General features: G+C 48.2%; 1 protein-coding gene and 1 long non-coding RNA gene across 4 annotated transcripts in view; one reads left to right on the top strand and one right to left on the bottom strand.

Annotated features, from left to right (window-relative positions):
- Window positions 1-3767, top strand: part of LOC141154401 (uncharacterized) — a 240062-nt gene extending 236295 nt beyond the window's left edge. For both annotated transcript variants that reach the window (XM_073640281.1, XM_073640282.1), the window contains exon 2: window positions 2390-3767. In XM_073640281.1, coding sequence (XP_073496382.1) covers window positions 2390-3705 — 1316 coding nt within the window. In that variant the 3' untranslated portion in view covers window positions 3706-3767. The remainder of the gene's footprint in view (window positions 1-2389) is intronic.
- LOC141154402 (uncharacterized) overlaps window positions 1-15666 on the bottom strand; it is a 699373-nt gene that overhangs the window by 406109 nt on the left and 277598 nt on the right. The window lies entirely within an intron of this gene.

Here is a 15666-nt window from a genome sequence, read left to right as displayed (position 1 = left end):
GAACTGGACCCCTATGGTTTGCTCAAAAGATTGCTCAGAAATGCGCAGCTCAGGGAGCAAAAGGTCCTGTCTGAGAGCATACACAAAGCAGAGTACAGATTCAATAAAAAGCTGCGCACTTCTCAGCAGTCGTTTTGAGTGATTCTTGGGGAACCCGGACTCCCACCGGTCTGCATAGAAATTTAAGGGCCTAAAAAATCTTTAAAATAAATGTACCAAAGTTTAATTACTCTTTAAGCTTTCTTTTAAGCTCGATGTAGCTATGTAAACACACTTATGCTTTGTTAGGGATAGCAATATTTTACAGGAAATTTTGGTTTTCAACTCTTCTAAAGTAGACTCAATACACAAGCTGCAGAGTCTTGTGTATTGAGACTCTGCAGCTGTATCCAATGATATATTATGTCAACTTGTTGTATGCTGTTATTCATGGGGTCCAAATCAATTCACACAAAAGTCCAATGTGCAAAACAGCCCAGAGCACGGGCCACTTCCATTGGGTTTTATTTTGAAGCAAAAAAGTGATAGAACTGCCATGTTTCTACAGGTAAGCCTTCCTCAATATCGATTTAATGAGGTGTCAGATTTAGTGGGAAAAAATGCTAGAAATGCAAAAAATGTTGGCAATTACTCCATTAAGAAATAAGGAGTTCATTCAGGACCCTTTAATATTAGCCAGAGCAGAGAATAACTAGAAAGTACATCTCTTGTTCTAGAGAACACAGCATGTCAGTGCATTTCATGGAAAGTCAGTGTAATACATTGCTTTCCCTGCAGGGGTGCTGAGGGGAAATTGAACACTTGCTAAAAGGACATATTACAGCTAATTGCTGGGGGTTCTGGGCAGAAATGTCATTGTGATTATTGTTGAGGAACCATGAGCACAAAAAAAAATTGGTCCAAATAAGTACCGTATTTTTCGGACTATAAGACGCACTTTTTTCCTCCAAAATTTTGGAGGAAAATGGGGGGGTGAGTCTTATAGTCCGAATGTTGGGGGAGGAGGGGGTATATAAATATGATGTGTGGGATGTGGGGGTAGCGGCGGAGGAGCGGGGCACAGGAGGCAGCAGCCGCCTGCTGCAGCTTACACTGTCCACGCTGCTAAAGAAAATTAATATTCCCTGCTCCCCACACCCATGGGGCTTGGGGAACACTGAATATTCATGCTCCTTAATAGCGGAACACAGTGTAGCCGCAGCGCGGCTCCTGCTGCTGCCGGAATCGCCTGTGCCCGCTGTTAAAGGTCATGAATATTCAACCTCTCTCCACTCCCATGGGTGTGGGGAGGGGTGAATATTCATGTCCTTTAATAGCGGGCACACTCGATCGCCCGGCAGCAGGACCCGCTCTGCGGCTACGCTGTGTGCCGGCTATTAAGGAGCATGAAGTCTGTGACTGTGTGCGCGGGGAGCAGTGACTTCCGGCAGCTGATCTCTCCTTGTGAGCCGCACATGATAGTGACTACATGCGCGGCTCACATGGCGAGATCAGTGCGGGCAGACAGGACGCTGCGCTGGAGGAGAGAAGAAAGGTGAGTAGGAGTGTTTATTTTTTTATGTGCAGCATGATGGGGATTAGGGGGACCATGCATACTAGGATAAGGATGAGGGGGCATACATAACAGGATAAAGGTGAGGGGGCCATACATACCAGGATAAGGCTGAGGTGGGGCATATATAACAGGATAAAGATGAGGGGGCCATACATACCAGGATAAGGATGAGGGGTGCCATGTATACCAGAATATTGATTAGGGGTGCCATGCATACCAGAATAGTGATTAGGGGTGCCATGCATACCAGGATAGGGATTAGGGATGCCATGCATACTAGGATAGGGATAAGGGGTGCCATGTATACCAGGATAGGGATGAGGGGTGCCAAGCATACCAGGACAGGAATGACGGGTGCCATGCATATCAGGATAGGGATGAGGGGTGCCATGCATACCAGGATGGGGATTGCTGTGCCATGCATACCAGGATAGGGATGAGGGGTGCCATGCATACCAGGATAGGGATGAGGGGTGCCATGCATACCAGGATGGAGGGGTTCCATGCATACCAGGATGGAGGGGTGCCAGGCATACCAGGATGGGGATGGGAGCCACGTATAAAAATGAAGGGGGGGCATATATACCAGGTCGGGGGATATTGTCAGAATTGGGGGACATTACCCCTATAAAAGTCTCAGAAGCAGGCCTCCTCCCCCTTAAAAGTGCATCATGAACACATTTTTTTCTTACATTTTTTTTCTATTTTCCTCCTCTAAAACCTAGGTGCGTCTTATGGTCTGGTGCGTCTTATAGTCCGAAAAATACGGTAAATCTCATTAATTTTTTACAATTTTTATATTAATTCTGTCTTTTTTTTCCTTCTTTCCTAAAGGTTTTGATACGATGTACAAATACCCAAAGAAGATCTTATTATGTATATCATTACTAATGACTGTCAGCTTTTTACTGGGTGTCCTGAGGAGCAAAACGTCGATCTCACCATCTGTGGAAAACAGTGCCAGGTGCTCATGTTGTGCTACCAATCACAGCACAGATACAATTACGGCATTGGAAGACAACAGGACATTCATCATATCACCGTACTATGACAACAGAGACAACAAGAAGCCTATGGTGCGGATCCTCAGCATTATCCACCATCAGGAGGTGAAGGAGCTTTACTGCTATTTCTGCTGCTCGACAGACAAAAGTGTGAAGGTTTCCAGGGCGCTCATAGACATGCACAGTGATCGCTTTGGCTTTCCCTACGTCACAACCGACCTGTTATGTGAGGAGCCACCAGGCTGCCAGGCTCAGTATTTATCTGTCCACACAACTCCTTCAGGAGAAATGACACAACTACCTCTATTCCAAATCCAAAACCGAGATGTGAAGCCATTTTCTGCCAATTTTACAGTCTGCATTTCCACCATGTTTGGGAATTACAGCAATGTCTTACAATTCATTCAGACCATGGAGATGTACCAGATCCTGGGAGCACAACGGGTCATGATCTACGTTAACCATTGCAGCCCACAAATACAAAAAGCTATGCAATATTATATTGCAAGAGGAATCCTTGAGGTGGTAGAATGGCCGATCGAGCGTTATCTCAGGCCTGGCAAAGCATGGCACTATTCAATCGATCCCAAAGATATAGGTTATTATGGTCAGCTGGCAGCACTCAATGACTGCATTTATAGGAATATGTACAGAACGAGGTTTGTGCTACTTAATGATATTGATGAGATCATTTTGCCATTCTCACACATGTCCTGGGACATCATGATGAAAAGAATTCAACAACAGAAGCCGAACATTGGCATTTTTCTCTTTGAAAATCACATATTTCCTCAGACAGCGGCCATTAACGTAAGTTTCTCTAACATTTCTTCATGGAAAGACGTCCCGGGATATAACATATTGCAGTATGTCCAACGTGAACCAGACAGACCAAATTATTTTAATGCTCGGAAGATGATTGTTGATCCCCGGAAAGTCATCCAAACATCTGTTCACTCCATTTTGAAAGGTTATGGTGGCCATGTGAAAGTCTCACTGGAAATAGCCCTGGTTTACCACTGCAGAGGACCTCTTCAGAGGGACTTACCAAAGACCTCATTAATAGAAGACAAGACTATATGGAAACATAATGCCTCTCTTATCAGAAATGTTAATAAAGTTATGGGTGAAATAGCTTTCCAATAATGAAATGAACTGCACATGTTGGAAGCTACATGTCATTGGGCCTGGAAACTGAATTAATATGAAGCAAAGATGGAAGAAAAGCACTATACTTTGATAGATTTATAATTTGCATTAAAGTTTGTGGATTTTATATTTGTTGTCTGTTTTGATTACTGTTTTGCTACTTTATACAATTCACTTTGTGTTTGAATGTTTTGTATAGAATGGAGAAAAAAGTTTTACAGGACCATGGTCCACCAATCTCATCAATAGTTCATAGTCGCCAGAGCACTGCGACACTCCAAGAGTTTCCTCTGATTAGCAAAAACAGGGAAAAGGATCGTTACTTGAATAAAACTTACGTTTATTTCATCCCTTAAAAACAGGGATATCCATGATTAAAAAATACAGAGTGATTCTTATGCATTTCTGGCATAATTACCCTTAGTCATAGAATATACAAAAGTGATATAAAGTGCCATATATATAGGAAAAGATTGCTAACCACATGATCACATGTCATTACCTTAAAACCACCCAATACACGATAAATGCAACACATGAGCAGATAAATGCAAAAAATGCATGCAAGTATAATAGGTATTACAAATGAAAAACAAGAGAAACACACTTCGAAACAGGGTCCAATTAATCGTTGAAAAAGTATATTTTTATTGAATTATGCAAGAAAGGGGATGAATCACAGAACACAGGGAAAATTAAAAACAATGCAGTAGAGGGGCACCAAAAAGGGGTGTGATAGATTACAAGGGGTAAAACCAAAATATATCCAGTCTATCAAAAATCCATCAATATGAGCTGCTATATAATACATGCATAGATGAATAAATTGCAATAGTTACTAAAGTGCAAGTGCCTAAAAAAGTGTATCAATTTACCACTATACACTGTGTAATATCATATTAATGCTAATAGCTAAATCATATGGGGAAATAGTGGATTTAAATAGAAACAGAAAGAGTATAGATCAATAAGGCACCGAAGAAATATAACAAGCAAATAGTTCACTATAATACTTTAAAGGCACATCAGTATGTCAATATATGGCCAAAATATCAAAGGTAACCAAACAGGCAGCCAAAGCAGTGATGTAAATAGTGCAAAGCAATAACTTACATCCACTATGGGTGATTGCACACTCCTCTATGGCGCATTCCCCGACGCGCGTTTCGGCACAGCTGCCTTCGTCAGGGAGTGGCGTAATTAAACATAGACAGGGTTTAAAAAGGTCTATCCAGCCAATCAGATGGGAGTTGTGTGACCGCTACACCAATGGGTGTGGGATGAGCGTACTCACACACCCCATCCATGGCAACCGCGTCATGTGGCCGATGATGCCCGGATCATGAGGATATCACGTGACTGGGTGCCTCCGGACATATAGATACGGCCGGCGAGGACGCCTGCGTGAGGCAGCGAGGGCATGCGTACAACTCATCACACAAGCATGCATTTCATCATGTATAATAGGTATTGAATAAGCATATAAATGCAAACTTGAACATATATCCGTGCTGACCATGCATCATAACATGTACAGTGGTGGCCAAAAGTATTGGCACCCCTGCAATTCTATCAGATAATACTCAGTTTCTTCCTGAAAATGATTGCAATCACAAATTCTTTGGTATTATTATCTTCATTTAATTTGCTTGCAAGGAAAAAACACAAAAGAGAATGAAGCAAAAATCAAATCATTGATCATTTCACACAAAACTCCAAAAATGGGCCAGACAAAAGTATTGGCACCCTCAGCCTAATACTTGGTTGCACAACCTTTAGCCAAAATAACTGCGAACAACCGCTTCCGGTAACCATCAATGAGTTTCTTACAATGCTCTGCTGGAATTGTAGACCATTCTTTGGCAAACTGCTCCAGGTCCCTGATATTTGAAGGGTGCCTTCTCCAAACTGCCATTTTGAGATCTCTCCACAGGTGTTCTATGGGATTCAGGTCTGGACTCATTGCTGGCCACCTTAGAAGTCTCCAGTGCTTTCTCTCAAACCATTTTATAGCGATTTTGGAAGTGTGTTTTGGGTCATTGTCCTGTTGGAAGACCCATGACCTCTGAGGGAGATCCAGCTTTCTCACACTGGGCCCTACATTATACTGCAAAATTATTGGTAGTCTTCAGACTTTATAATGCCATGCACACAGTCAAGCAGTCCAGTGCCAGAGGCAGCAAAGCAACCCCAAAACATCAGGGAACCTCCGCTATGTTTGACTGTAGGGACCGTGTTCTTTTCTTTGAAAGCCTCTTTTTTTTCCTGTACACTCTATGTTGATGCTTTTTACCAAAAAGCTCTACTTTTGTCTCATCTGACCAGAGAACATTCTTCCAAAACGTTTTAGGCTTTCTCAATAAGTTTTGGCAAACTCCAGCCTGGCTTTTGTATGTCTCGGGGTAAGAAGTGGGGTCTTCCTGGGTATCCTACCATACAGTCCCTTTTCATTCAGACGCCGACGGATAGTACGGGTTGACACTGTTGTACCCTCGGACTGCAGGGCAGCTTGAACTTGTTTGGATGTTAGTCGAGGTTCTTTATCCACCATCCGCACAATCTTGCGTTGAAATCTCTCGTCAATTTTTCTTTTCCGTCCACATCTAGGGAGGTTAGCCACAGTGCCATGGGCTTTAACCTTCTTGATGACACTGCGCACGGAAGACACAGGAACATTCAGGTCTTTGGAGATGGACTTGTAGCCTTGAGATTGCTCATGCTTCCTCACAATTTGGTTTCTCAAGTCCTCAGACAGTTCTTTGGTCTTCTTTCTTTTCTCCATGCTCAATATGGTACACACAAGGACACAGGACAGAGGTTGAGTCAACTTTAATCCATGTTAACTGGCTGCAAGTGTGATTTAGTTATTGCCAATACCTGTTAGGTGCCACAGGTAAGTTACAGGTGCTGTTAATTACACGAATTAGAGAAGCATCACATGATTTTTCAAACAGTGCCAATACTTTTGTCCACCCCCTTTTTAGGTTTGGTGTGGAATTATATCCAATTTGGCTTTAGGACAATTCTTTTTGTGTTTTTTCATTGAAGACAAATTAAATGAAAATAATAATATCAAAGAATTTGTGATTGCAATCATTTTCAGGAAGAAACTGAGTATTATCTGACAGAATTGCAGGGGTGCCAATACTTTTGGCCACCACTGTATAATGTTACAATGGCAGCACATAGAGAAAAAAAGAAAACTCCAAAAAATTTCTCCAAAAACTTCTTTTTACATTTTTTGTCTTCTTTTATACATATTAATTACAAGGATCAAATAATGATTTCCGATACTCTGCGTAAGAATCTGAAGACATGCAAATGAAACATACAAAATGGCAACAGCAATATAAGATTTATGCATACACTGTGTGCAGAATTATTAGGCAAATGAGAATTTTGATCACTTTGATACTTTTTATACATGTTGTCCTACTCCAAGCTGCATAGGCTTGAGAGCCAACTACCAATTAAGTAAATCTGGTGATGTGCATCTCTGTAACGAGGAGGGGTGTTGACTAATGACATCAACACCCTATATAAGGTGTGCTTAATTATTAGGCAACTTCCTTTCCTTTGACAAAATGGGTCAGAAGAGAGATTTGACGGGCTCTGAAAAGTCCAAAATTGTGAGATGTCTTGCAGACGGATGCAGCAGTCTTGAAATTTCCAAACTTTTGAAGCGTGATCACCGAACAATCAAGAGTTTCATGGCAAATAGCCAACAGGGTCGCAAGAAGCATGTTAGCCAAAAAAGGCGCAAAACAACTGCCCATGAATTGAGGAAAATCAAGCATCAAGATGCCATTCGCCACCAGTATTGCCATATTTCAGAGCTGCAACGTTACTGGAGTATCAAAAAGCACAAGGTGTGCGATACTCAGGGACATGGCCAAGGTAAGGAAGGCTGAAAAACGACCACCGTTCAACAAGAAACATAAGATAAAACGTCAAGAATGGGCCAAGAAATATCTTAAGACTGATTTTTCCAAGGTTTTCTGGACTGATGAAATGAGAGTGACTCTTGATAGGCCAGATGGATGGGCCAGAGGCTGGATCTGTAAAGGGCAGAGAGCTCCACTCCGACTCAGACGCCAGCACGGTGGAGGTGGGGTACTGGTATGGGCTGGTATAATCAAAGATGAACTTGTGGGACTAACTCGCCCCCTGGGCCTAGTGTGGACGTGTGTGGGATACCCGGAGCCGGGTCTCTGGGGGTTGTAGAATCCGTGGCGGTGACCCGGTCCCGTGGCTCAGGGTGGTCAGACCGATGGCGGTATTTTGTGGGGGTTTTAGGTTAATTGTCCGACTACGCCACCCGTGGATTGCGGTCAGCACGGACCGCCACTGCAAGGCAGACCGCTGGGGCTGATGATGTGTGCAGCTGAGGTAGTGTGACTCCCCACGGGAAGAGTGGAGCCCCAGGGCAGTGTAGTTGATGGTGAGGGTGATAGTGCACGGGAGTCCCAGCACTAGCAGTGCTGGTGCGGTGATGAAGCAGGAACAACTCAGAGTCTTTGCAGTGCAGTTCAGGGTTATTTACTGGTGATATTAAGGCAGACCCTCCCAGGAGTACTGGCTAACATAAGGGGCCTGGTCAGTCTGCGAGCAAACAGGAGTTCCCCTGGCCAGGTGGAGTTGTAGGCCTCCCTGTCTATCTGCACTCTTTCTGGCTACCTTGCTGTAAGCGGGTAGAAGTAGCCCACGTCCCTGAGTATATCGTGTGGTGCTCACCCGTATGGCTGGTGACTTGGGGCCTTCTGTTAGCCTCCGCTCCTGGATGGCGGTGCTGGTCCCTTCCTTGTGATTGAGCCTCTGGGCTTCTATGGCCAGAGGACCTGGAATCCCCTGCCGGCTGGTTTCTGCTGCTGGGTGAATATCAGTCCCCACAGCCTCGGACTCCGGTGTCCGGTTATCATATTCTTCTGCCAGGGCGAGCTCTGCTCAGCTCCAGCCCCTGGTTTTCAGCTACTGCTCCTACAGAGCTCCTGCTGTTACTTTCCCTGTGTCTGCTTGTTCTCCAAGCTCTGACTCACTAATCCCGCCCCAGACCCAGTTTATAAGGGCAGATTCCTCCCCTCCCAGATCTGGGCAGGAGGTGTTGCATGCTTAAGGGCTCCTGACCAGGAAACCTCCCACTTGCTCTCAGACGTAATATTTCTATTACTGTGACAACCAGACCCCTGGGGTGCCACATTCCCCCCTAGTGAATTTTAGTACTCCGGGACTAAACACATTTTTAAGAAAACACAAATACAGGGTATAAACAGTAGCATAACATATGTACAAGAAGCTTTAGTCTTTAGAGGTCACGGCGTGTCCGTAACCGGGTGTCCATATCACCCAACAAGGTGAAGTCTTGGCACAGAGTAGGGTACCTGTCCAAAGCAAACCCCAAGCGTTGGCCCTGGGCGTGGCTGCAAGGCTGAGGCTAGCTACTTTGGGCCACAAGGAGGCCACGCCAGACAGGTTTTCTCTTCCGTGGCCATCTTCGCAAGAGGCACCAAGGTGCAACTATCTACATGTAGTTCCGGTTATTCAGCATCCTGTCAGTCCAAATAAACCTGAAGGGTAACTAGAGAAACATAATTAGTGAACAGGCAACAAAAACATAAACCATTTTCAGCATTTGCAGTTTACAGGTATCACAGTTTAGATTCTCCAGCGAGGGGGCATCTGTCCTCTAGTGCTCCTGGTGGACCTACATAACCCACTATCTGGTTCTGCACTACAGGGTGTAGGTGGTGTTGCGGGTAGGTCTGGCAGCTTTCTGCGTACTCTTTGGCTTACTAGGGGCACGGCAGGCTCACCACTAGCAGAGGGTTGATTCTCCTGGGCTGCTGGTATGGATTCTTCTGCCTCCTGGGCTGGCTGCTCTTCTGACACTACCTGTTCTTCTGTAGCTCCTTGAGGGGCTGGCTGGAGAAAGGTGAGGACGGGTACCACAACTGCGTTGTTGATCTGAGTCCAGGACCGGGGAAAGTCTCCGAGTACGGTACTGATCATTTCTTCCCTTTCCTCTGCGGGTTGAGGGTTTTCTTGATCTTCTTCAGGGCTTTGTAGCTGCTCGGGACACTTCTTCAGGTAGTCTCTGGAGACAATGGCTGTGGTCTCTCCTCCATCCTTACTGATGATACATACTTTTGGGGTCTCATGACTTGAGGGCAGTACAGTGTACGGGTCCTTCTCCCACTGGTCGTCCAACTTGTGGAACCGCCTTTTTCTCTTCAAGACCTGCTCTCCAGGTACCAGGGGAACAGCGGGAGCATACTGGTTATAAGCCTTCTCTTGCCTTTCTCTTGCTTGAGACAGACTTCGCTCGACGCTCTCCTGTACTTTTCGATACTGCTGCTGCCGTTCTGTATCCCAGTCCGCCTCTGGTGAGGTGTCCTCAGGTGTCAGGACTCCCATATCCAGGTCAATAGGCAGCTTACCAGCTCTTGTTCTCATTAGGTAAGCCGGGGCACAGTTGGTGGAGCCTATGGGGATGTGATTGTACAAGTCCACCAAATCAGGCAGTTTTTCAGGCCACAGACTGCGTTCCTCCAGGGGTAACGTTTTTAGCAAGTCTATCACCACCTGGTTCATTTTCTCACATAGTCCGTTGGTCTGAGGGTGATAGGGTGTTGTTCTTATCTTCCTGCAGCCATACAGATTGCAGAACTCCTGGAAGACCTCTGCTTCGAAGGCTGGTCCTTGGTCCGTCAGCACTTGCTCCGGATACCCATATGGACGGCAGAAGTGCAGCTGGAAGGCCCTGGCTGCTGTTTGGGCTGTTAAGTCCTTGACAGGGACCACCACTAGAAACCGGGAGTAGTGATCTACGATGGTGAGGGCATAGACGTACCCAGATTTGCTTGGAGCCAGTTTCACATGGTCCAGGGCTACCAGTTCCAGTGGCTGCCTGGTGATGATGGGCTGCAGGGGACTCTTCTGGCTGGCACGGTCCTTTCTTCTTAGGTTGCATGGGCCACAGTCTCTGCACCACCTCTCGATGGCTCCTCTCATGCCTACCCAGTAGAACCGTCCACGGAACAGGAACTCCAGCTTCTTCCATCCGAAGTGTCCTGCTCCGTCGTGGTATGCCTCCAGAACCATAGCCGCATCTCGTCTTGGGACCACTACCTGGCAGGTCAGCTCATGTGTTCTATCTAGAGTTGACCATTCTCCGGCACAGCTTCTCCTTGTAAAGAAACAGCCTGCTTTTCTCCTTCCACAGTTGTTGGTCTCCTCCGGAGCGTCTGGGTCAAGACGGGCATCACCCTGTGTCAGCATTTCCTTCACCAGACGGACTGCGGGATCACTGTCTTGCGTCTCCGCCCAGCTGTAGTGGGGTAAGGGATTGAACGTGGCAGAGCGCCTGTCCCTTACACTGTGGGAATACAGGGTAATCCCATGACGGTGGAACGCAGGGAGTTCGACTTCTTCCAGTTCTTCTGGATCTTCCCCTACGTCCGGTAAGTTTGGCATTCTGGACAGGGCATCCGCGTTGGCATTTGAGCGTCCCGTCCGGTATTTGATGGTGAATTCAAAGTTGGACAGGCGGGCCATCCATCTCTGCTCCAGAGCACCAAGTCTTGCAGTGTCCAGGTGTGTCAACGGGTTGTTATCCGTGTACACGGTGAACTTGGAAGAGGCAAGGTAATGCTTGAAACGTTCGGTCACTGCCCACACCACTGCCAGGAACTCTAGCTTGAATGAGCTATAATTCTCAGGGTTTCTCTCTGTGGGCCGTAGTTTTCGGCTGGCATAAGCGATTACCCATTCTTTCCCCTGCTGGATCTGGGACAGTACGGCTCCTAGCCCGATGTTGCTCGCGTCCGTGTGGAGGATAAAGGGCTGGCTGTAGTCAGGGTACGCCAGGATTTCATCCCCCGTGAGGGCCATCTTCAGCTAGCAGAAGGACTCCTCTTCCAGCTTTTCCCATCTGAAGGGCGGCTTCTGGTTTTTGGCCTTCCTGGATTGGCCTATCAGGAGGTCCTGCATAGGAGCTGCCATTTTGGTGAAACCGGGAATGAATCTTCGGTAGTAGCCTACCAACCAGAGAAACTGCCGCACTTCCTTTATGCTGGAGGGTCTTGGCCAGTCTTTAATCACGGTGATCTTATCGGGGTCGGGAGCCACTCCGTCAGCACTCACCACGTGTCCCAGGTACTGCACCTTTGGTTTCAGCAGGTGACACTTGGATGGTTTCACCTTTAGGCCGTAGCTTGCCAGGGCGTCAAACACTTCTGCCAGGTGTTTCAGATGGTCCTCGTAGGTTTTGGAATAAACGATGACATCGTCCAGGTATAACAGGACCGTCTCGAAATTCCGGTGTCCCAGACAGCATTCCATCAACCGTTGGAAGGTTCCTGGTGCGTTGCAGAGCCCGAACGGCATACAGTTGAATTCGCTGAGGCCCATCGGGGTGGTGAATGCAGTCTTCTCCTTGTCTGCCTCTGCTACAGGAACCTGCCAGTACCCGCTAGTAAGATCCAAAGTGGAGAAGAAGTTAGCAGATTTTAATGCAGCTAAAGATTCTTCTATCCTAGGCAACGGGTACGCATCTTTGTGTGTGATACGGTTGACCTTTCTGTAGTCTACACACATTCTCATGGTGTTGTACTTCTTTTTCACTAGAACTAGTGGAGCTGCCCAGGGGCTACAGCTGTCCCTGATTACCCCAGCCTCCTTCATGTCCCGCAACATCCCTTTTGCATGCTGATAGTGTGCAGGGGGTACAGGTCGGTATCTTTCCTTTATGGATGGATGGTCTCCTATGGGGATGTGATGTTCTACCCCCTTTACTCGCCCGAAGTCTAGCGGGTGTTTACTAAAGACTCTTTCGCACTCCTGAACCACCTGGTAGACTCCCTGTTTCTGGTGTGAGGGAGTGGTGTCAGTACCCAAATGCAGTTGCTGACACCAGTCCTCCATTTGTTTCTTAGAGCCGTTACCTTCCTCTGGTTGAGATGGAGGCAAGGGTTCCACGGCCCTTACAGAATTTTGGTTTATGGTGAAGAATTTGGCTAGCGTGGCATACCGGGGCAGGTATACTTCTCTCTCCCCGATATTTATGATGCGGACGGGCACCCTCCCATGGCGTACATTGACCACCCCCGTGCTGTCAAAATTGTGGGCCTACTGTCTGAGTAGACGGGTTCTACCATTGCTTGGTAGTCTCTACCTCTTAGACCAATGGCTGCCCGGCACCAGATCATCATCTCACTTTTCGGGGGCATGGCAATAGGGAACGGGTCACACATTCTCACGCTACCTATCTCACCACCAAATAGTTCCACTTGTTGCCGCTTCATCAGTGCCCGGATCTCTTTTTGGAGCACACGCTGCTGGCTGGAACTGGCGTTCTTGGCAACCTGCTGTAAAATGAGAATTACCTCTGCAAGACAATTTTCAATCACGTTAGTTACCAAGGTTATTCTAGGGTGACTCTCATGACGGTCAATGTCCACAATAATCAGTCCTTGTGCTGCCAGTTCGACCTTACCGACCTAATGGTCACCTCTTTGAACCCCACCTGCGGCACGGGCTGACCATTGCTGGCGATGATACTCAGGTCGTCATCTGGGTAGCGGGTTATGTCCGAGTCATTCCAGTACCGCTTAAAGAGCACGTACGGGATGGTAGTCACTTGTGACCCAGTGTCCAGTAGGGCACTCATAGGAATGCCATCCAGTACCACAGGCAAGACCGGATGTCCCCCTACTTATTTATCACGCCAGTTCGATGGGGCTGATGATCTTATGCCTGGGGGTTGGCCCTCTACCCCAGGTTGTGCCCGTTTAAATGACAGTACCTTGCCATGTGTCCGGGTTGATTGCAGCGGCGGCAGATGGGTTGTCCGTCCTCGTTGTATCTGTCGCTGGGTCTTCCTCTGGATGTTGGGATCCTCCTCTGTCGACGCCACGGGACGTCCTCCGGTCCGGATGCCAGCTGGATCTTCCTTGGAGGGGAAACCTGTAAATACTGCACAGTTCTGTTTAGCACGGCTACGCTTTTGGTTAACTCTTGGACCTGAAGGTACAGGTCTGTAGCCGGGTTGTTATCCAAAGACTGCGCACCAGCTCCTACAGACTCTGTAGACAAGGGTGCCGCCTCCTTGTGATAGGTAATAGCAGGACGCCGGTGGGTTACAGCGCTACCCGGTGCCGGTTCTCGGAGCACCCGGATGGCCCTGTCTTTGAACTTTGCAAAGTCTAAACCAGGGTTCTGCAAGGCCACTGCACGTAACTGGGTTCGGTGGGCGTTGGACAGCAGACTCTCAATGAATTGCTCAGTTAACAGTTCATCTGCATTCCGCACACTGTCAGGGTCTGCCTGCTTAATGGCTCCCAGGGCCTCTTGCAAATTCAAAGCATAGTCTCTTATACTGTCTTGGGCCCGCTGCTTGCACCCATAGAATTTCATTTTGATCTCTGCTGAGGTACGGGTATCAAAAGTGTCCCTCAGACGGGTTAAGATTTCTTTTACAGTCTCCTTGTCCCAGACTGACCAGGACTTTACTTCACGTTGGGCTGCCCCGGTTAGCTGGCCTACCAATATGCTCACTTTTTGCCCCGACTCTCAGGGGGTACACCTTAAACAGGCTGTACAGTCTCTCTTTAAAGTCGCTTAGGGTATACGACTCCCCTGAGTACTGGGGCAGCCAGTCTTCTCCGGGGATATAGGGCATTGTAAATGGCATTACTGCGGCAGCGGCCGCGCTGGTGGTAGAGGGTCCCTCCGTATCCGTCATCTTCCTCCCCCCTAGTTAACTGTGGCCTATCTTCTGTTGCTTCCTCTCTGTAGGCCGCGGCTCCGCAGACGATCGTCAGGGTGGAGGACCTTGCGTCGCGCTCTGGTGACGTCAGCGTCGCTCTCTCTCCCTTCCAGGACCTTGCGCAGTGTAGGTGCGTGGGGCGGAGCTTCGGGTCTCGCGCGCTTTCGGCGTCCACGCCCCTCTTCTTCCCGCGCGGCGTCCCGAAGATGGCGTCCGATGGCGGGAAAACGACCGCAGATGGCGGGAAACGGCTCCGGATGGCGGAGACCTTCACCACGGCAGGTATAACAGTCTTTTGAAGGCGCGCAGTACCCGGTGGTTGCGGGCACGAAATCCTGCCGACTACGCCAAAGCTGACACGCCCCCTGGGCCTAGTGTGGACGTGTATGGGATACCCAGAGCCGGGTCTCTGAGGGTTGTAGAATCCGTGGCAGTAACCCGGTCCCGTGGCTCAGGGTGGTCAGACCGATGGCGGTATTTTGTGGGGGTTAATTGTCCGACTACGCCACCCGTGGATTGCGGTCAGCGCGGACCGCCGCTGCAAGGCAGACCGCTGGGGCTGATGATGTGTGCAGCTGAGGTAGTGTGACTCCCCATGGGAAGAGTGGAGCCCCAGGGCAGTGTAGTTGATGGTGAGGGTGATAGTGCACGGGAGTCCCAGCACTAGTAGTGCTGGTGCGGCGATGAAGCAGGAACGACTCAGAGTCTTTGCAGTGCAGTTCAGGGTCTTTACTGGTGATATTAAGGCAGACCCTCCCGGGAGTACTGGCTAACATAAGGGGCCTGGTCAGTCTGCGAGCAAACAGGAGTTCCCCTGGCCAGGTGGAGTTGTAGGCCTCCCCGTCTATCTGCACTCTTTCTGGCTACCTTGCTGTAAGCGGGTAGAAGTAGCCCACATCCCTGAGTATACCGTGTGGTGCTCACCCGTATGGCTGGTGACTTGGGGCCTTCTGTTAGCCTCCGCTCCTTGATGGCGGTGCTGGTCCCTTCCTTGTGAGTGAGCCTCCGGGCTTCTATGGACAGAGGACCTGGAATCCCCTGCCGGCTGGTTTCTGCTGCTGGGTGAATATCAGTCCCCACAGCCTCGGACTCCGGTGTCCGGTTATCAGATTCTTCTGCCAGGGCGAGCTCTGCTCAGCTCCAGCCCCTGGTCTTCAGCTACTGCTCCTACAGAGCTCCTGCTGTTACTTTCCCTG

The sequence above is a fragment of the Phyllobates terribilis genome, unplaced genomic scaffold, assembly GCF_046119375.1.
Source record: "Phyllobates terribilis strain yellow unplaced genomic scaffold, ASM4611937v1 Scaffold_7__3_contigs__length_470593459, whole genome shotgun sequence".
Classification (NCBI taxonomy): domain Eukaryota; kingdom Metazoa; phylum Chordata; class Amphibia; order Anura; family Dendrobatidae; genus Phyllobates; species Phyllobates terribilis.
The sequence above is the reverse complement of the archived record's forward strand: the minus strand, read 5'-3'. Positions and strand labels throughout refer to the sequence as shown.